The sequence below is a fragment of the Anabrus simplex genome, chromosome 5 (assembly GCF_040414725.1).
Source record: "Anabrus simplex isolate iqAnaSimp1 chromosome 5, ASM4041472v1, whole genome shotgun sequence".
NCBI classification, from domain to species: Eukaryota; Metazoa; Arthropoda; class Insecta; order Orthoptera; family Tettigoniidae; genus Anabrus; species Anabrus simplex.
In genome coordinates, this window is record NC_090269.1 from 81,591,845 (window position 1) to 81,615,178 (window position 23,334).

Here is a 23,334-nt window from a genome sequence, read left to right on the forward strand (position 1 = left end):
GTGATATGACCAAATTTCTGTAAAAAATATTTTCACCGCCTTGTCAATACTTTATACATTTTATTTTATTTAATTACCGAACATGTACATGTTTCGAGAGCCACCGCTCTCTTCTTCAGCGGTGCCAAACATTAATTGATCCTTGGACTATGGTACAATGGTATAATATAATAAGTATATACGAATTTTGAAAATTGTTACAACAATTTTTCTTAGTTTCACCTTTCCTATTTACTATGTCATTTGTTGCAGATTTTACTGGAATTTTCCTAAATAATGAAATCTATTAAATTAACCTCTATATGTTAATTTATGTCCTTATTTACATATGAAAGAATAAATATTTCTTCTTGTCTAAATTTAACATTTAATTGTCATTTAGTGGAAATCCTTAAATAAATCAATTTGTAAAATAATAGATAACATCTATAAAATTGTCCTTATCTCCTAAAATCGTAAAATCATAAATAATTCATATCAATTCGTAAAATAATAAATAACATCTATAAAATTAGTTATCCTTTAAAATGTTTCTGCTCTCTTCTTTCTTCTTAAAGTCTGCTATAATTTTCTAGACCTCTCATAAATCAGAATATCTTCTCTTAATCTCGTCCAATTCTTCATTCCATCTAATTTATCCAAAAATTAAAATGATCTGATATTGGTCTGAACCCAAACAGTATGTCCTTATGTGATATTGGTCTGAACCCAAACAGTATGTCCAGCATGGTCATCACGTAACCAGTAGCAGAGTAGCAGATTGACAATTGATCCTTGGACTATGGTACAATGGTATAATATTGTTGTAACAATTTTCAAAATTCATATATACTTGTTATATTATACCATTGTACCATAGTCCAAGGATCAATTAATGTTTGGCACCGCTGAAGAAGAGAGCGGTGGCTCTCGTAACATGTACATGTATGGTAATTAAAATAAAATGTATAAAGTATTGACAAGGCGGTGAAAATATTTTTTACAGAAATTTGAATATAAGTCAATACGGGCCAACATGGTGAAAATAATCAGTGATATGACCATACGGAAAAGTCTTCAAAATAATCTTGGAAACATGTTGTGCAGTCCAACAAAACCATACCTTAAGTCACAATGGGAATTTAACATTGGTGACTTAGGGTATGGTTTCTTAAATGAAGTTCCTTCATTGTGTTCTTGTACCCAAATATGAAATAACCAGTCTGTACATCAAAATAACGTACAGTTACAAAAATAGACATTTACTTGGCTGCAGGTGCTAATTTTGACTAAAGTGGACATGAGTCATAAGTCCGGTCATAGTGCTGTTTCTTTATGCTGACAAATGTGTCGCACAAAATACAAATAACATTACCATGTGGAGAGTTATGTCAGGTTTTTTGTGACGACTTTCGGTCTGATGAAAAGGAACTTTCCTGTGACAGATATTGTCTCGATCATTTAAGATAGCACCGCCGATTATAAAGTATAATTTCCTTTTTGTTCCGTATTGAAGTTCAATTTTTGTTATAATAGCACCGTTGAGTCAAAACTTAACAAAACTGTGATCATCGAAAAATAAACTGGTGAGCTGTTAATAAATATGTGTGACTGGCAACATGGTTTGAGAAGAATTCCTTAGATCACATCTTTCAGTCATTTTACTGTGGAAAAGAGTATATCTGGGGTCATCATGTGTCAACAAAAATTGGACTGTCCAGTTGTAATTGTGAAGATAGCGAGGCATATAATCTTCCTCAGAACATACTTAAGAAGTTGGAAGTAAAACGCATGACTGCAGAAAGAACATAATATCTGTTGGACAACATTCACGAGAGTACTGCGCATTAGAAATGGGCCATTCGTTGTGCCAACGACTGCTTAACCTGGGCCAAGGTTCATCTCCTAAGCGTAACGGTTAGTGTTATAAGCTGCCGTCCTCGGGGGTCCGGGTTCGATTCCTGGTACTGCCAGAAATTTAAGAATGGCAGGAAGGCTGGTATGTGATTGAAATGGTATATGCAGCTCACCTCCATTGGGGGTGTGCCTGAAAAGAGCTGCACTGCCTCAGTATGAGAACATGAGTTTGCGTTTTTTATAACAGGGCCAAGTAGCAAGAGGGATTGTTTTTGCAAAAGAACGTTGCAGAAAAATAAGAAACAATTCAGTTGTCTTATTACAGGATACAAGATATATTAGTAATTTAAATCATTAATTGGATATCGACTGTGTGAAAACAGAACAATCTTTTAAAATATTAACTTTATTATTATTATTATTTTTATTATTCATTCATTCAGCTTCGCTAATCGGCCAACTAGGGACCACGATAAGCCTCACTTTACTTTCTGGCATTTGTTCATCTTTCGCTTGATCCACATCGTCTTCATTAGCTCACTGTGTTTAGCACGACGTTCTTCTGTCCATTTAGCACCAGTTGCCCGTTTTTCGTCCCGGAAAGTCCCAAAAGTCTTGATGGCTGCTCTGAAAAGGTTTTGGTCTTGTGCATCTTCTGCTTGTAGGATTTCCCCTTGTCCAGTTCCTGCCATGTCAGGGTGTTGATGGTACTTCTCCAACATTGCCTCTCCTCCAGCACTCCTCTGCCATAGTTGTATTCCAGTCCAATCTTCTTTTTCTTATACTGTTCTTGACAGAGTCCATCCATCTTGCTCTAGGCCTCCTTGCCCTCTTTCCTTCTCTCTTAGCCTCTAACACTTGTTTTGCTATCCTTCCCTCCTACATTGTTATAACATGTCTAAACAATCTCTGTTTATTCTTCTCCATCCTATCACTCACTTTTTCTACCCCTTTCTCTTTTCTGGCCTCAACATTTCGTACTCTGTCTCTCCTTGTCTTCCCTGCCATACTCCTCAGGAACTTCATCTCACTGGCCTGAATTTTACTCTTATTTCTTGCTGTCAAGAGTCCAAGTCTGTGATGTATGCGTTAATATAGGGGTATAGTTCATCATGAAGATTATCTCTCTGCGTTTCATAGGAGCTTCTCTGTTCCACATCAGGTTCCTTACATTCTGGTAGAACGTATTTCCCGCTTATACCCTTCTGCTGATCTCCTTATCCAACCTTGCATCTTGCATTATTTCACTCCCCAAATATCTTCAGCATCCTTCGGTACGTCCACATTTCAAACGCTTGCAACTTCCTGCACATGGTCTCAGTTAGTGTCCATGCCTCAGCGCCGTATAACAGAATGCTGAAAACGTAGCATCGGAGTAGCCGTGTCCGTAGTGTAATGGAAAGGTCACGGCTTGTAAAAAGTTTTCTAAGTCTCTGAAAAGAAGTTCTGGCCTGCTCAATTCTGCATCAGATCTCATGAGCAAGGTCCCAGTCATCATTGATGTGACATTCCAGGTATTTAAATGTTGCCACTCTTGCGATCTGGTCCTTTGCTGCTGTGAGATTACCTCGAATGCCATCTTCTTTCCTACTTATAACCATCCACTTGGTCTTCTTTACATTAAGCCTCAAGCCTATGGTGCTACTGGCTTCAATGACAGCGTTAAATAGTTCCTGTTGATCCTGGAGATTGGTTGCAAGTAGCACAGTGTCATCGGCATGATGTTATTTATGATGAAACCATTAACCAAAGCTCCTTGAGTCTTTCTGTAAAGAGCATCTCGAAAAATCTTTCATGAATAGATGTTGAAAAGCATGGGTGAAAGAAAACTGCCTTAACAAACTCCTTTCATAATTAAGGCTTCTTCTGAGACACGACCATCAACTCTTATGCCAGCACTCTGGTTCCAATAGAAGTTACTAATAATACGGATGTCCCGCCCATCAAGTCCTAATTCTCGAAGAATGTTCATAAGTTCATCATGGCGGACTGTATCGAAGGCTTTTTCGTAATCGATGAAACAGGCAAAAACATCAACATTGTGATCTCAGCACCGTTGGACTAATGCCTGCAGACTGAATAATGCCTCTCTAGTACCAAAACCATGTCTGAAGCCAAACTGTGAGGTTCCGATATTCTCCTCACATTTATGATAAATTCTCGCATGCAAGACCTTTAGGAATTCTTCCAAAGCATTGCTCATCAAACTAATTGTTCTGTATTCTTTGCAGAATTTTGCATTGGCTTTCTTAGGCAATATTAGGAAAGTTGATTTGAGCCACTTTCGAGGAATGGTTCCACTGCGTTAAATACTATTGAATAGGTCAACTTCTAATGAAAGGGATGTTTCTTTCTCAAGCAGTTTCAGCAGCTCAGCATCTCATAAGGGCATGGAGCCTTCCCATTCTTCGCTGTTCTTATAGCATACTCTACTTCTGCACGTGTGATATCCACACCATCGTCTGCCCAAGGACCATGATCCTCATTTCTCCAATCCAAGAAGAGATTTTATACATATTCCATCCATTCCTTCAGTTTCTCTTCTGTGCTCGCTAAGATGTCACCATTCTTATTAAGGAGGTGGGCAAAATGGTGCTTCGGTGATGCTTCCTCCTAGGACCTGCTTCCTGGTAGCTTTAGTCATACGATTATTATAATATTATTATTATTATTATTATTATTATTATTATTATTATTATTATTATTATGACTAATTCATAAAAATACTGAATGGAGTTGGTGAGAACTATATAATATCATGTTATGGAGAACTTGCCGACCAAAATGTAAAGAAGAGATATCATCTTTCTTAATTGGATACTTTTGTAGGCTCTGCAGAGATTGTCTTCCCTTTTCCTTCTCATTTTGTAGTGGAGATTTTTTTTGTCTGTTTAAGATTCCTGGGATAATTTTTGCCATGATCTGAAGTTTTGACCTGTTTATGCTGTTTTCCTGGTTTTGTTGCAAATGTTTTACTTTGCAGCTCTTTTGGTGAGTTTACTTTTAAAATGTACACCGTCTATCATTGGCAGTGCCTGCCAAACGGCGCAAGTGCCGTCCGACCCAGGCGGAGGAGGAGGAGGCGGCCGCCCTGGCTGCAGCTCAAGCTGGTGCTGTTTGGATGCCTCGTCCACTAAATGATCTCAAAATCTCTAGTATCTACAACCGCAGTGCCACTGAAGCTCCAGCAGAGGTAAGATAGTCAATTTTTGTCTTTGAGTACAGTTAAACCACTTTTTCAATTTTCAAAGTAGTAGTTGCAAACTAGCTCAAACATCGCAGAGAAAGAAAATATTTCTTATCTGACCTCTTTAAAGTGACTCCTCTTATCAGTAATAATGTTGCTAGTTTTAAGTCCCACTAACTACTACTATGGTTTTCGGAGACACCGAGGTACCAAAATTTTGTCCTGCTGGAGTTCTTTTTACGTGCCAGTAGATCTACCAATATGGGGCTGACGTATTTGAGCATCTTTAAATACTGCCATACTGAGCTAGGATTTAACCTGCCTCAGATTTAACCTGGCTCAGAAAGCCAGCACGTTAACAGTCACTCAGCCACTTATCCTGGCACTCCTCTTATTCTTCAGCTCTCTCTTCCACTGTGGGTTCATTTTTCTCACTGTATTTCCAGATTTGAAATCCATTATTAACACTTTGATTACCAGGAAGTTGTCAGGGCATTTAAACATCCAGCCCAGCCATTTTTAAAGAGTTTCTACCTGCCAGTCCTACCTTCTGAACTGTGGAACAGAAATGTATACTACATGCTTTGAAATAATGGGGAAGATCAGAACACCTGGGGAAGGAATTCTAGTGTACTTTTAAGGTGTGATATCTGGTGTCATATGCTCCAGGGTGCAGAGGGATGCCACACTTCCTGTAATACCATCTTGTGTCAGATACTTTTTTCTTCGTGAGGCAAAATCTACATCTTGTCACGTAGGAGTCAGTTTTTAGTGGTGGGAATTTTAGCAGAACATGTTCATTCATTTTTCCATCCAGATGTGATGCGGGATCTTTAGCATGTGCTCTTCGTGGGAGGCTTGGTGAAAGGAATGTGGTGAAGTGGATGCTAGTGATGGTGTATCACAGATAGTTGGAAGTGCGGTTCTGACTTGGGTTAGGGCTGAGACTGGGACAGGGTTAGGTTTATGACCTTGAAGGTAGTGTCCAGAAACAGTCTGTATGAACTGTAGATTGGTAATTGTTGTCTGGGTATTGGGCTTTTGGAAGAGACAAAAGAATTGAAGAGGCTGCACTGTAGTAAATAGAAGAGAACATTTTTCAGCCATTTGTAAGTTTTTCTCATAATAATAATAATAATAATAATAATAATAATAATAATAATAATAATAATAATAAGGCCTCAGCTACCGTGTGCAGAAATTTCGATTTGACGCCATCTGGCTGTCTGCTCGTCCGTTTTACTCTAGATGGCAGACAGAGTAAACCGGATATCTCTTGGGCGTCTATGGCTGAGATTTAATTAATTTTGTCAGGTAAATATCAAATGTATCACCAGAGATCTTTTACATGCCGACATCGTACGACATGGAGTGTTGAATGGACTTTTTCCGCCCTTCAAAAATACGACTACCTCTGCCGGGTTTGAACCCGCTGTGTTGGGATTCGGAGGCCATACACTCTACCACGGATCCTTCTCATGAAGGGGTATAGAGCAAGGTATTGGTCAGCTGTATCTGTTCCATGTATGTGCTAATTGTAATATGCTATTGATACTGGTTTCATTGTTTTTCTGCCGAACTTTGTGGTGACGTCAACCATTTCAGCAGAATGCATCGATGAAATCATGGTGATTATATTTTTTTTTGCTAGGGGCTTTACGTCGCACCGACACAGATAGGTCTTATGGCGACGGTGGGATAGGAAAGGCCTAGGAGTTGGAAGGAAGCGGCCGTGGCCTTAATTAAGGTTCAGCCCCAGCATTTGCCTGGTGTGAAAATGGGAAACCACGGAAAACCATTTTCAGGGCTGCCGATAGTGGGATTCGAACCTACTATCTCCCGGATGCAAGCTCACAGCCGCGCGCCTCTACGCGCACGGCCAACTCGCCCGGTGGTGATTATTTTCATGTCCATCCAAGCGACAAGAAAAATTTCCCCATCATGTTTGAATGTGATTTCCCCCCCTTTTTCAAGGATTTTTGTTGGTCCCTAAAATGCTTTGGTACTCCCCTGATTTGCCTGATTATCCCACAAACCATGGTATTGTGTTCACTTAGGGTTTTTTGAAGTGCAACACATTTGTAGTAGTTATCCATGTAAACAGAATACCCTAGGCTGAAGTATGGACTAAGAAATTCTAGGACTACTATTTAAGACCATTCCACTTGCATCATAAATGAGCAATTTGCAAATGTATCCAGGTTTAGACTCACAAACCTTCCTAACCATGATTCCATACTTAGTTATTTTAGATGGATTGTACACTTCCGAGCAAATTAATCGGAACAATGGAATTTTTTTACAAGATATTAACATTTAATTTTTCCTTTGTAAAACGGAATTTATTTCATTTTTTCCCCACTGGTTAGTGACAGTGTGCTACACATGACTTATTCTTAGTTCCCACACTCTCTACACTTTATTTGCGCTCTTGTTCAATGTTGTTTAATTTATGTGGCAATTGTTGAGGATAAAAACGGCATTTATTTCGAAGTGAGTCACTTTGGAGGATTTTTGAGGTGGTAGTACTACTAATTTCTTCAGTGGATTCGACTCCTATGAAGCATATCGCGATTATTGCATTATATCAAAATATTCATTCATTCATTCATTTATTTTGCTTCCATAGTCTGTACAATTACATATTTTGAAATATGCCAACAGTATAGGAGTTTATACGTTCCTCATTAACATGGTTTCCCGCTTAGCATGTCATAAATTCAAAGTCTCGGTTCTCATTGTATTAAATCTATATAAAAATGCTTAAATCATCATGTCACAAATTTTTGCTGTTACTGCTTAGTATGATCACATTTTTCCTAGCCCTGAAATTGTTATTTGTAATCTCTTGTGAAACAAACATGATTTCCAACTCTGGTAAGATCCGCCGCCACAGTTGTGCGATTACAGGAAGTGTGCCTATTTATGCTTGTATTTCACATTCCATTCAGAAGTTAGAAATTAATTTTGTGTTGAGTGGTAGAGTGAAGTGTAGCAAATATTTTTTGCGGGATACGGTAGTCTACATCTGGATTAGGAACATATAAACATACCTATCGCATCACGAATTTTCACTGTTACTGCTTACTACGAGTACAGTCACATTTTTTTCTAGCCCTGAAAATGTTATTGTCATCCCTTGTGAAAGAAACGTGATTTCCAACTTGGTTAAGAGCTGTCACCGCAGTTGCATGATTATGTAAGAAGTGAGCCTGTTTGTGCTTGTATTTCGCATTCCATTCAGAAGTTTGAAATTTATTTTGTGTTGAGTGGTATAGTGAAGTTTTGTCATGTGATACGTTAGCCTAAATCTGGATTAGGAACATAATCATGAGAAATTGACTAGCATGGTGCATATTTGTGTTGTGATAGCCTAGTTATAGATATGGAAAAAGTCATGAATTTCCTTGCTAATAAAGACAAAATTAAAATCTTTCAGAAAGTGGACTGGCATCCGCATCTTTAAGCGAAAAGAGGTCGCGAATGTTGAACTCTTACCTTCGAGCTTCGACTTGATCATTCGACTTGGTTGAAGTTTTTTAAATTGGCAGTCAGACTCATTCCTCTTGATTCCTCCCGGTCGCATATGGTCAAGTGTTAACTTCCAATTCATTGTCTAGAGAGTGTGACCAGATAATAATATTTAATAACCCACTGCTACGAAGTACAAGGCTTCTACTAACATTTGTTTTAGAGTGTGATCTGCAATAATACTGGGATATTTTTATTGGGCCCCGTGCATATGTTTTCATATTTGTTGTTCGCTGTTTTTCACACCGTTCAGTGCCCTTGTTATTTTATAAGCCCCCGCAGAAAAGGTTTTCATATTTGTTCTCTCGTGTTTTTCACACCTTTTAATATTTCCTCCCATCTTTAGAAATGGCAGACATAGTTTTCACTGTAAAACATAAAATGCTGTCGTGTCGGAAAAAATCGAATGTAGTGGTTCCATATCCCTGTTGGATAACTTTTGTTCGTATATTCAGTAGTACGTTTTCTTGCTTAACACGTTAATTTTTGTTGTCCCCTGCAGAAACGTCTTAACAAGGTTTTACTGTAAATCTGTGACACAAAAAGAGTTAGCTACTAAATTTGGTGTAGGCGTTATAATTTTTCAGCGGTACATACAAACTAGATCATTTTCACTGAAAAAAATGGGGAACTGTGGCAGGAAAAGAAACTCCAACAGATGATCGTTTACTCCTCAGGAGAAATAAATTAACCCCTAGAGTGCCAGGTAGCCGATCTATTGGCCATGCGAGCTGCTGCTGAAGATGCGGGGGGGCCGATCTGTCAGCCACGTTATTCTTTCGCTTATGTCTTCAATTCCTGCTGAACGATGGCATAAGTATACTGCTGGAAAGTGAAGCATTTACTCTCCAAATATATCAATATCCTGCAATATCAATATCAGTAAAGTTTTATGAAAACTTTCTCTCGACACATTGTAGGCTTCGCGCGTGGTAGCCCTGTACTCTGCCGCTTCGTGTCACTTGTTTGTTATCTCGTTTGTTTATACGTTTGTTTATTTAATTCCAGTAGTGTAAGGATGGATAAGTATATGAAAAATGATTGAAATATGCAGTGTTTTGAGATTAAGTGATTAATTAGAGATTTCGATTGACAAGTGTTCATATAAAGGAAAGGATTATTGTGTAACGTGTGTGTGCATAATTTTGAAAAAAAATCATAATTCTCAACAAAAAAGTATTGTCAAGAATTGCATAAAACATACGGTTTTATTCAAAACTAGAGGGCCCATGCTGCTCTGCAGCATTCGTTATAACTCTTCTTGATATGCCTGTCACAGTCGTATTGTTTTGCCTGCCCTTTTGAATGGTTTCATGAACATTTCATTAGAAGCGTGTTATGGTACGCTGCAGTTCTTAGTCAGAATTCAAACATTCTGACGTCATCATGCCGTCTACTTGGTAAAAATCTATCCATTTATTTGCTTTTTTATCCTGCAGTTCTTGATGTAAAGCTTGTTATTATATCGTAGAAGGCAATGGTATTTTTAATAGCAATTCTTCTATATAGAACGGTTGTCTTGTGAGTTCATAGGTCAGTTTTGAAGGTGCATTTTTTGCCAGGCAGAGAAAGCTTTTGAGATACACAGCCTTCACTCTTTCTAACGTGGTTAGGTATTCCTTCAATAGGTGTTCCCAAGTAATAGAGAGTTTTCGCGCTGTACTTGTTCGTTACGCGCTTAACGTTATTACACATCAGTTATGACGTATTTCTGACGTATGTTCCCTAACTTGTAGCATAACGTAAACACCTTTCGCGCACCTTCTGACCATCCGCTAAACTTCGGGGAAGAATCGGAAGAAATCGTAACTCTCCGCTTGCCGAAGGTCACTTCACGAACGGCAGTCGAACAGCTGTAGTAACATGGAGGAATTAATACAGCTTGCATTACTTAGTGATCTGGAAGATGATATTCCTATTTTGATGCTACAATCTCTATCGGAGAGAGTAGGAAGGCCATGGATAAGATCAATGGAATTTCCACGTTTTAATACTTTTCTCCCGAGGATAGCTTACTTAATTTTAGATTTGATACAGATGGCTTGGATAAACTGTTGAATGCTTTAAATATACCAAGAAGCATTACAGTAGAGAATCGAACTGCAACAGGTATGTTTACTAGCTCTGAATCGACTGAATTAGCATTTCACATGTCTTCATATACTGTATTTAGATCTAATGAATGTCATTATTATTCAGGTTTGGAAGGCCTCTGCATGTATCTATGACGCCTAGCCTACCCAAATAGGTTAACTGATTTGGAAATAATATTTGGAGTGTCTGCACCATATATTTCAATGATTTGCAGTTATGTAATGAATTTTATTCACCAGCGTTGGGGATCTCTACTTACCAACTTGCATAATCTGAAGTGATTAAACAGGGAGAAATTAAGTAACTATTCTGCTGCTGTTGAATAAAAAAATGTTCCAGTTAACAATTGTTGTTGGGGATTTATTGATGGAACAGCAATATATAGGCCAGTGAGAAATCAAGAAAACTACTTTTCTGGACACAAGCGAGTACATTGTATCAAATATCAATCTGTCTTGTGTCCTGATGGTATTGTTGTTAGTTTAAAAGGGCCATTTCCAGGAAGGATGCATGATGCTGGAATATTACGTGATTGTAACTTGCAGTATTCTCCAATGGTGAGAAATTTGTGTTGTATGGAGATTCTGCATATCGACTTAGGGAGTTGCTCCTTAGACCGTATTCAAGCCAAAACTTAACTCCTGATCAAATGGCATTCAATAGTGCCATGAGTCATGTGAGACAAAGTGTGGAATGGGGTTTGGGAAAATAATGAGAGAATTTGCATTCCTTGATTTCGAGAAGAATCAAAAACTGTTACTCCAGGATCTTGAAAAAATGTATCTCAGTGCAGTTATTTTAACAAACTGTCATACATGTTTATATGGCAGTCACCCAGGATTATTTTTGACATTTCTTCCCCAACTTTGACAGAATATTTGAGTATTTGAAACAATATATCTCAATAATTAATACACCATATGTTTAATATAATATTTATAACAATCTACTAACAATAGGCTACAAATAATCCATGGTAAAATCTATAATGGTAAATAATAATTCCTTAGTATTTTATAGGAAATGTTCTTTAAAGTGAATAATATGATACAACAGTTTATAGGATTTTTTAATTACGGTGAATAATAAGATATACAGTATAGTGAAGGTGATGGTTGATAAAATAATTGGTATTTAGCAGAATTTTTGTGTTGTAGTGAAAAATTATAACCTTAAAAAGGCTTTAATAACTTCTAGAGAGATCATTTACCATGCTCATTAGGGTCTGTTGATTATCTAGGGCAGTAAAATAAGAATATTAACTACATGTTTATTTAATTTGAATAACTATAACATTCAGTAGCCTTAATTAAGTTCTAAAGATGTGAGTAGGCCTAACCCTGCCCATTAGGGGCTGTTATATAGTAGGGACAATGATATAAGTATGGTATATAGCAGAATTTTTGTGTTACAGTAAATAATTATCTTTAAATGGCCATAATTTTGTTTATTCGTTTCTAAAGAGACGAGTTACCATGCTCATTAGGGTCTGTTGATTATCCAATGCAGTAAAATAAGAATATTAACTACATGTTTATATTTAATTTTAATAACTATAACATTCAGTAGCCTTAATTAAGTTCTACAGATGTGAGTAGGCCTAACCCTACCCATTAGGAGCTGTTATATAACAGGGACAATGAAATAAGAATGGTATTTAGCAGAATTTTGGTGTTACAGTAAATAATTATCTTTAAATGGCCTTAATTTTGTTTATAAGTTTCACAACTGCTCAGTTACCATGCTCATTAGGGTCTGTTGATTAATAATGAAATAAAATATTAATAAAATGTGAATCTAATGTGAATAATTTAATCCCCAAAAATAAAATACAGTCTATTTATTTCCGTAGGAGATTATTAACCCTCTCCATCAGGGCCTGCTGATTCTTCTCCATCTCTATTCTTTGCAATCTCACCTTTTCCACTTCAAATTTATGTTTCTCAATGCTAATTGTCTTCTCTGGATTTCCAGCTTTTCTTTCTTCAAATTTATTTGTTCATTTCTCCACTCTTTCTCACCTGCTTGTTTTTTTTTCAAGCAGTTCGAGGCATTCTTTACTCACCGGCCTTTCTTTTTCGGATAGCAGATACTCTGAAATAAAATAATGTATAACTAATAATAGTATCTTTATCATAATAGAGTCAAGAAGTTTTAATCCTACTGGAAGAACAAATTATGTACAGGTTAAGCCTACCTATGCTAAAGAACTAAGCTGCTTTGAGTCATACGGACAAATAATTACCACGAGGGCTCAGAGATATATTGTATTCTTGGGAGTTTGAGTGAAATTGACACAGATGGGAATACTATGATCAATATATAGAAACAAAAGTCATAAATTTACGCTGAGTGGTTTGCATTTTAGAGTTTGTTAAAGAAAATAGCAGTAATAAATTTCCAGGATTATGCACAGGTGTCTTGAAATTTGTACCGGACATGCTGAAATATGGTTTGTTTTCCCTTTTGTTTAATGAAACAGTTATATTAGAAAACATGTAATATCTCATGGAAATTATTTACATAACGGGGTGTTTATGATGGGTAGAAAATCCCAGGTAATTAGTGTTAACATATGAAAGGTACTAATCATGGAAGTAAATTTCTTTGCCATATTTGCCTGGAGTTGAAATGAAAAACCACGCGAAATTATTTCAGTCATTTCATTTACGTTTGTTTTCAGTTTTGTTGCTGGACAAATTTCAAGACGGCAATAATCTGTGCATAATCCTAGACATTGGTACTGCTATTTTATTTAACAAAATGATGTAATGCGTACCACGCAGAGTAAAAATATCATTTTTATTTCTATACACAAAATTGTCCCCATCCATGTCATTTGCACTGGAAGTCCCAAAAATTACACATTTCTCCGAGCGCTCGTGGTATCTGATCTTAGTTTTACAAATCTGTCTGTATGAGGCAACACAGCTTCTGGCCAGGAGGTTGACAAGCCTCAAACATCTGGTAGATAACGTTACGTTAATCGACTGGTGATAACCGGGCCGCTTCTTTCAATAACATAAGATGAATGGCTCCGATTGGCTCTTTCATCAGTGACGTCAATATAGCGTCAGCCGGTTGGCGAACGGCTTGGGTGCAAAAACTCTCTAATGTCTAAGGCGTATATCTTGATGGGGTTTATTTGTACGTAGACTTTTCCTCTCAGCAGCATGTAAGTTATTAGGAATGCTCTTGCCATCTGTTGAGTATATTTGGAACCTGGGAAAGGTTAGACAATCAAAGAGTATTTAGCAGGGAATAGTATTCTTCATGATCAGAGGAAGTGTGTACTCTCTGACTTGACAAATAAACAAACTTGGCTGCATGCAATGAGTGTTAGTCGCTTAGTAACCTGCTAAGTACAGAATGTATTGCAGGTTAGGGTAAGCCTTCGCATGGAGTTATTGGAGTGATCATTTAATGATTTGATTTTATGATTACTAAGAGTTGGCTGAATTTAGAGACGTATTAATGTCTCATGATTCATCGGCAGGTAATTCCGGAGAGAATAAAACAAGAATGAAGCAAATCGGTCCAGCAGAACGGATCGACAGATTTGCCAGAGCTGTTTTTAGTAAACTCTTTTAATATATAGATTAGCTGAATATTTTCACCCATGATAAAAATACTATAAATGTAAATATTAGGTCAGATTTTGAAATTGTAAAAAAATTTTAAAAATATATATATATCATGCTTTTAAATGAAGGAAGTGAAACTCTAATGCAATCACAGTCACACACATGTTCTCTATTCACCTGTGTGCTATGGAAAAAAGAACAGGGATTTACCTCCAGAAATGTAAGTGGGAGAACATTTTTCCTTATATTGTGTACATTTCTACGACAGAGGAAGTGAACTTTGTTCTGGTGGAGATGGCGGAAGAGGCAGCCCTGGACAAATACAATCTAAAGAGGACAGTTCGGGCAGATGAGGCTCTTTAGGAGGGCTGATGGTCTCTTGGTGGAAGTGTGGGTGTGGTACTAATAGCCTTATAAAATGATTGAGAGTGAGTCAAGGTCCCGGAAACAGTTAGGGCATCCCCGAAAAGTGACACACAGATTCTGGTTTTCTCGTCCTGGGGGGAGCTGTGAAAAGTGGGCGACTAGCAATGGATATTGTAACCATAAATGTCTTGACCTTTAATGAGACAGATAAACTAATAGAATACATTGAAAAGAAGGACATTGCATTGTTGGGATTGAGTGAATCCAAGTGGAAATGGAGGGGACAGAAGAGATTGAGGGAGGGGTTTCAGATGTTTTGGAGAGGAGCTACAAACTACAATAATGGAGTAGGAATGGAAGACCTGGTACAGTACGTAGAAAAGGTCTACCAGGTAAATGACAGAATCATGAAAATCAGACTTGGCTTGGAGAGTGGATTGCAAAATTTTATCCTGGTATATGCACCTCAGACAGATAGTGTCGAAGAGAGTCTAGAGTTCTTGGAGAAACTGGAGGAATACATGAAATATAAAGAAGTAGTGATAATAGGAGACATGAATACCCACATACGAACACACAGGCATGGTAAAGAAAAAATAATTGGGCGTATCAGTTACGGAAATAAATATGCAGAAGGAGAGCTACTATTACCCTGCAACTAACAAAAGAACCTGCGCAAAGCTCACTTCTCCACGCATTCTCTCCGTGTGGATGTCTGACATCATAGGGAGTAGTGGAGGGGGTCACATGCTGTCTGGCCTCCGTACTGTGCACACTGTGAAGCGCGGTTACACAAGAGTTTCGCTGTCACTTCTGTATCCGTTTAAGCGCTCTTGTTTTGTTAGTTTTATTCACATTTCTTTAGTTGTATTAATTATAGTACTATAACTCCTTCGCGTGTAGCGTGTACTGTATTGGTAAATGTTTTTATGTGTATAGTGTTGAACAGTGTTACCTAGCGACCTTCAAGGGTCATTACTCATTATGGAGCACATTAACCAGGTGTATAAACTAAATTCTTGACTGTGTAAAAAACAGAATTAGAAGTATCGGCAGTTGCACAACTGATATGCCAACACACACATCTAAAGCCGCTCAGCAGCGAAATAATTGACGGCAGCCCAGTCTTTCAGCTGTATACAGTAGTGTTGTGTACCATGTTATTCTAGTGAGAGTGTCATTTGATTGTACAGTAGTTATGGCTGCTACTTCGAAGTCTGGTAGCAAATCTGGACGGTCTCTAAGGGTACAAGCCAGAGAAATAGTATATAACGTAGCTGCTCACTTACAAGAACAGAAAACAGTACATAAACTGAATTATAATGTAGTGGCTTCAACAAGTGAAGCAACAGGGGTTTCAAAGTCACTGGTGAAACGTATTTTAGCGGAAGGGAAGACGCCTATGGCCAATGGTTGTTTGCATTTTTCTACACCTGATGGCAAGAAAACAGTCCACAAGAAAAGGATCGAAACAGACGACTTCACAAAAGATGTGATTTGTCGGAAAATGAGTGAATTTTACATGATGAAAAAACTATACCTACGCTGGACAAATCGAAGCGTGTGTTAAAATCGGAAAAGATACTTGACTGTAGCAGAGAGTATCTTCGACGGTTATTTTGTGTTGTTCATATTATGTCCTCTGTGTGTACGCTTGTTGGAACAGAGTATATTTTTATTTTTAAAAATATGGTTTACAGCTTGGGTATTGTAAGTAGTTCCATTTAACTCAATGCTTAATACTTTTGGTCACTTTACATTTACTTTCGTTCTGCCTGACTGCAGCTACTTGCAGTATGTGTTAACGCCAGCTTGACAGCCGGCATGTTTGTCAGCCAGCTGCGCGTGTGCTTGTCCTTGATTCGTCGGGTAACATCGGGATGAGCCGAAACAACCTGCGCGAACCGAAGGAGCCGAGGGTTCTTTTGTTTGTTGTCGGTTAATACTAGATTATTGTGAGAAATGGTTTGGTTGTAGGTAATACGAGGGTCGAGTCATGTCGTGGCAACTATTTTTTTTCTCGCTAACAGGAGACAACACGGAAAATCTAAGATATGCATTTGGAAATATAAGGCATGTACTTGTGCATAGTGCCTGAAAATAAATTCTGACTTCAGAAGATTTTCGTAGGAAAGTGACAGAACACAGGCCATTGTTAAACATAGTTTTATTATGGTATAGACAACAAATACACAAGACTATGTACAAAGGACAGGTCTCCACTGGTTACAGACCTTCACAATAATCACCCAAGGCTTCCACTGTGCGTTGCCAGCTGTGGGGCAGGTGTATTCGCTGCATGTGTATCGCTAACGTGTGATACCTCTCTCCGAAATGCTGTTACGATGACCTCCTTTTTAGCAAACCTTTGTCCACGTAATGGCTTCTTGACTTTGGGGATTAGATCATAGTCACATGGGCTCAGATCAGGCGAATAAGACGGGTGTGGAAGAGCCTCCCATCCCCACCGTTGTAAGCGACGCTGAACGGTGGCAGTTGATACTCTACCCCGTTCGAACGTCTCCACCCTCCTCGCCACTGTTCTATAGGGCGTGGCATGCACACCTAATGCTTCCCGCAGCTCTGCATGGCATTGGCGTGCATTTCTGCCGTGGAGAACTGCTATTTCAATATACGATCATTGCTCTTGCTTGTTGACTTCCTTTTTGTGACGCTCGTACTCACACACTGAACTTGGGGGCATGCTTAGACCCACACTGTTGTTTACATACACCATCTAGTGGCATCATATGCAAATACATACTGTATGTTTCCAAATGCATATCTTAGATTTTCCATGTTGTCTTCTGTTCGCAAAAAGAAATAGTTGCATGACTTGTGACTCGACCTACGTACATGGTTCAGAAAGAAGAATAGCCAAGAAATAACTAGATATGGATGGGGACAAAGAACAAAAACAATGACTGATCTGATTTTAGTTGAAACACAGGCAATCGTGCCAAGAAAAGATTTTAAGGAGATGATGAAATTGTAGTTAAATTAAGTCTTGGTTAAATAGAGAAATTAAGAGACAAGGAAAAATAAAATTATGGAAATTAAAGGAAAAGAAAGCACAAGAAAAGTTCCAAGAAGAACTGAAAAAATGAATTGCTAAAGGAGAGGTTGGCAGTGTTTGAGAGGAATGGGTCAAGTTCAAACAAGGAATGCTGAAATGTGCAGAAGATACATGTGCTATAGAATTGGGGGAAAAGAAGGAAAAGGCGGCGCCCTCATGGAATAACAAAGTAAGGGATGGAGTGAAAGAAAAACAAAAAGTGTGGAGGAGCTGGTTAGGAGCCAGAAATATGGATAGTAGACACATGTATCATATGAAGCAAAGAATGCATGTCAGAAGATTGTACAGGAAGAGAAAGTGAAGTGCTGGAAAAACTTCACAGAAATCTTGTAAGAGGATGTTAAAGGAAGTAAGAAAGTGTTGTATGGATTGGTTAAAAGCAAAGTAAACAGCAGAGAAGATACAAAATTCGTAAGGACAGATACAGGACTCCAGTAATGGTAGGAGTATTTTGCTAAATAACTTAATATCAAATTCAAAGAACTGGAGGAAGAAGAGGAACATGAAAAAGAAATGGTGGAAGAAAACCAAAATGAAGATATAACAATGTTGGAAATAAGAGTTATAAAGAAGATGAAACGTGGCAAAGTATCAGGGTGGATGAGGTGGCTACAGAGATGATGAAGGCTGATGAGAAAGAATGTACCGTCTATAAGGGAATCAGTAAAATTCTTTCAAGATTAAAATAATTGTGTCCACCTTTTCAATACCAATATATTTTTTAGTGATTAAATTCTACATGAATTATAAACACCAGTTAGGGACATGTTTTGCCCTAGTTATGGGCATCTTCAGCCTAATACTAATCTTAAGGTCAAGAATTAAAACTATAAACGTTGGAACTTAATAGTAAACTTAACTTAATACTAAATACAATGGTCTTTTGCTTTTTACATAGTTTACAGTATGTACAATATGTACATTAACTTTTCCAGAATTTATGAACAATGAATTAATTTATTTTATAATGACTAGACATCCAAATTGTAGATTGTATTGACCACAGCGTGAATTGGGGTTTCTTCAACTGTTATAGTCGCCTGAGTCCTAAGAATTGTTACAAAACCTGGACCTTGGTTAAAGTCAATCATGTTAGGGTTTGAATCTGTTTGAATATTCCTTTAGAAAGAAGCATGGTTATGTTTTAAGGTTGAAGCATGTATGTTGGAAACATATTGTTGATATCCTTCATTAGTGCTCATTGGATAAAATTTTGGAATATTACGTCATTCTTGTTGATGAACTTCCCATTGGTGCATTGTTCAACCTTGGGAGGAATATGAGTTGTCTGTAACTGGATAAGGGAAAAAAAAGGGGGAATTAGAATGATGAATGTAGAACCCAATATGATAATAATTGCAGAGTGAAAGTGTTTATCCCATGAACTTACTTGTCTTGTCGACGTTAGCTGGAACCACTTGTTCCAGTTGTGTCTGAACGACCAAGAAACAGATTCAAGCCCTAACATGATCGACTTTAACAAAGGTTCCGGTTTTGTCACAATTCTTACGACTGAGGCGACCATTAACAGTTGATGAAACCCCAACTCACGCTGTGATAAAATCTCTGGTCAATACAATTTGAGAAACCCCAATTCACACTGTGATCAATCCAATCTACAATTTGGATGTCTAGTCATTATAAAATAAATTAATTCATTGTTCATAAATTCTGGCAAAGTTAATGTACATATTGTAAACTATGTAAAAAGCATAAAACCATTGTATTTGGTATTAAGTTAAGTTTACTATTAAGTTCCAATGTTTATAGTTTTAATTCTTGACCTTAAGATTAGTATTAGGCTGAAGATGCCCATAACTAGGGCAAAACATGTCCCTAACTGGTGTTTATAATTCATGAAGAATTTAACCACTAAAAAATATATTGATATTGAAAAGGTGGACACAATAATTTTAATCTTGAAATAGTTTTACTTATTGTATCTTCAGTATGGAACAAAATTCACATGTAGCAAAGATCTTTGATAGGATATTAGAGGGAAGACTGAGGATGGAAGTAGAAAATGAAATGGAAGAAGTGGAAAATGGATTTAGAAGAGAGAGATCAACATATGATCCACTTCCTAACTAAGGAGCATGATGGAGAAAAGGTGGGAGTGCAGGAAGGATTTAGTGATGACATTTATAGATATTGAGAAGGCATATGACAGTGTGCCATGGCAACTGGTCTGGGATATGTTGATACAAAAAGTAGGTAGGCAGAGCAGAAGTACAGATGATCAAAGCCATGTATGTAAAGTGTGTGTAAGTAATATATAAATTTACTCATTTGGGACAAATATTTTAGGTTCCCTATGGGAATCAACATCTACATCATGTGTGTAAGTAATGTGACCTATTGGATTATGTTAACAGATCTATCCGTTTCAGTACCTTTGGTGTAATATAGTTAACCCCTCAGCGTCGCAGCCATTTAGAGAACTCTCTACCCCACAGCCAGATGAGATTTCAACTACGTGCGACTGAAATACATTGATTCACTTAAAGCGTTACTAGAAGTATAAGAGTAGCCCGATATTCACAGAATTTGGAATTCCTTATGATAGAACTATGTACATGCATATAATTACACAATTGTTTCACATTTCCTTAGTAATTTAGTTTTGTGTGATAGAGTTCGAAGCACTTTTCGAGACAGAGGCCCAAGTAACACTCTGTCAGGAGTACACCGACGTCTTCTTTACGCCGTGTTTTGAACACACGATACAACGTCTCTGAAGTTTGATTTCTCACTCTTGGGTGCTAATTCCCTGATAAAATGTCTTTCCTGCAACCTTGTAACTGTATTATCTGATTCGCGCCAGCCTTGAGTATTTCCTTCCCCGGCCAAGCGAGCGTATTTTGTAAACAAACTTTCCATCAGCTGAACCCGATAAGATACCTGCTCAATGTTTGTCCCTGTGACTTGTCTGAACATTATTAGAGAATTTAGAAATCAGAATTTACTGTTGAAAACTTCTCTTTGACCTGTGTAATTATCCATAACCTCCCACACAAAATTTCCAAGTTCTGGTTCCTCCTCATCGTCAGTCTCATCATTTACCACTGCATCCGCCACAGCCAAATCATCTATTTCATTATTACTGCTGCAAATACAGTCACTACTACTTCAGACTAAACTTTCATCTGAATTACACAATATTTCAAGCACGTTACTGTCAGTCAAACCACGGCTGGAGCTAGCCATTGAGCGCGGCGCGTCACACGGACTGATGAAGCTGCAGCGAGACCGAAAACAGCAGGACGAAACTGAATGAGAGGAATAACATTTATGATGAAACAAACCAATTCGATACATATTTCAGATAAAAGGTCGAGACATTGTCTTTCAAACTAGATATATACCATGAACAACTGCTTCTCGTATCATGTGACAGAAAGCAGAACTAGCTGATGCCTACACAGAGCGCTCTTGAAGAGTTACGAAAATATTACAAGCTGAGAAATAGAGACAAATATAATAAATAAACCACATTCGTGATGTAAATTTAGAGCAAAGAACATAATACCAATATAAATGGTCCGTTATTGGACATTATCTATTTTCCAGCTAACTCATTCCTGGTTGCCAGCGTTTCGCCCCCATGTGCTAGGCTGGACTCATCAGTTGGTACCTAGCACACCTACCAAGACGCATGGCTAGTGTATACCGTAGAGGCCACCGCGTAGGCTAATTGTAGTCACCGGCAGTGCTAATGCACTATGAGAGACTTTGTCTCACTACCAAAAATGGATGCCTGCTTGGTCATTAGATGATATGGATGTTGATTCCCATAGGGAATAAGTGAGACAAAGTCTCTCATAGTGCATTAGCACTGCTGGTGGCTACAATTAGCCTACACAGTGGCCTCCACGGTATGCACTAGCCATGCGTCTTGGTAGGTGTGCTAGGTACCAACTGATGAGCCCAGCCTACCACATGGGGGCAAAATGCTGGCAACCAGGAATGAGTTAGCTGGAAAATTTATAATGTCCAATAACGTACCATTTATATTGGTATTATAAATTCACTCATTCGGAACACATATTTCTGTTTCCCTATGGGAATCAACATCTATATCAGCAAAGAACATTACGCGAAAAGACAAATTTCTCAGATCATAATTTCTTTATTTTATTCTGTGGGAAAGAATGAAGCAAAGAGACTTTTTTTAAAAGCAGAGATTTGTGCTCAGACTTAATTGACAAATATTTTTTCTTGCATAAACAACTACATTTTAACTATTTTCAATTCTTATTTACAACAGTGATAAGCCCAAAAATGTCTTCTTGGAAACAAAACAATCTGCATATCCATAACTCGAAAACTCTTCGTGCAATAGCCCTAAATGCGAAACCATGTATAGAGGTCGGCGGCTACGGAAGAAAAGAGGGTCTATACCACGTATAGAGGTCGGTGCTGAGGGGTTAAATAGTTGCAATATTCGCGGATAACCAGTCATAGATGCGCATGCGGATGAAGGAGATGCGGAGTGAATAATATTTTGGATATCCGTGCAGGACTGTAATTTATAAGCAAGTCTTGTACTAACGTGTACAGAACTGTTAAAAGGTATAGAGAGAGCAATATCTACACCAGGAAGCCCGGTTCTGGTCATAGGATAAGCACTACTGAGCGTGATGATCGCTTTATTGTAATGCAAGTTATCGTTTCCACAAAGACGCACACACGGGATGCTGTCAATTGTGTACACTGTTTAATTACAAATTATATACCCATTATACACGCACATTAATGAACCGCCATTTGGAACAAACATTTGACTGCTTCTGTTTTATGTCCCGGGTTGTTCATGTCATCTCATACACATCTGTGCCCAAAAAGCAGCAGCCCAAGTACCAGTCAATGTAGAGAACTTTTTGGTTCAGTTATATTACTATCCTGATAAAGAGTTCTAAAAGGTAAAAGCACGTTGAAAGTATATCAGGCTGTTTTTGGCACGGGGGGTCACAAAATTTTGAAATACAGTATGTCAGTACCCGTTGGTTCTCGCTTCTTCAATCTATTAATCAAGTTCTTGAGCAGTGGGAAGCTTTGACACTCATGTTTTGTAGTGAGCCCCACCTTAAAAATAAGAGCACCAAGCAGTTTGAAACTGTAAAATCTTTCTTACAAGACCCACACACAGAGCTGTTCTATTTTCTTTAGAGTACACTTCCTGTCTTTAACTCAGTAAATTTATTTCTGCAACAATATGCTCTAGCCATACATCTTTGTAGGAGGAGACTTACGGGTCTTTTAACTGACGTATTGGTCAGATTTGTTCAGCCATGTTCTATTCAGTCAGAATCTACCTCGTTTTGAATGTTGAGTTCAAGAGGAGGAAATACCAGAAAGCCAGTGAGGACTAAATAATTGGAGCAAAAGCCAGGGCATACTTGAAAGATGACTGTGATGAAGAGATGTTTTATTATTCTGTAAGAGAGTTTTATATGGCAGCTTGCAGTTACATTATCAGGAATTTCCCTTTGATGATGAATTTCTTCATCATGCTGAAGTTGTAGATATCTCTCTCACAATGAAGGTTTCCTATTCATCTCTAGAATATTTTGTTCGAAGACCCAAGTTTGAAATTGAAATAATAAATAAGGTAGTTCAACCTTTACCTTATTTATTATTTCAATTTCATTGCGATACAT

The 23,334-nt window shown here is 37.8% G+C and overlaps 1 protein-coding gene across 1 annotated transcript in view; it reads left to right on the forward strand.

Annotated features, from left to right (window-relative positions):
• rno (rhinoceros) overlaps positions 1-23,334 on the forward strand; it is a 306,578-nt gene that overhangs the window by 71,564 nt on the left and 211,680 nt on the right. The window contains exon 4 of the mRNA XM_067146977.2: positions 4,869-5,029. Coding sequence (XP_067003078.2) covers positions 4,869-5,029 — 161 coding nt within the window. The remainder of the gene's footprint in view (positions 1-4,868; positions 5,030-23,334) is intronic.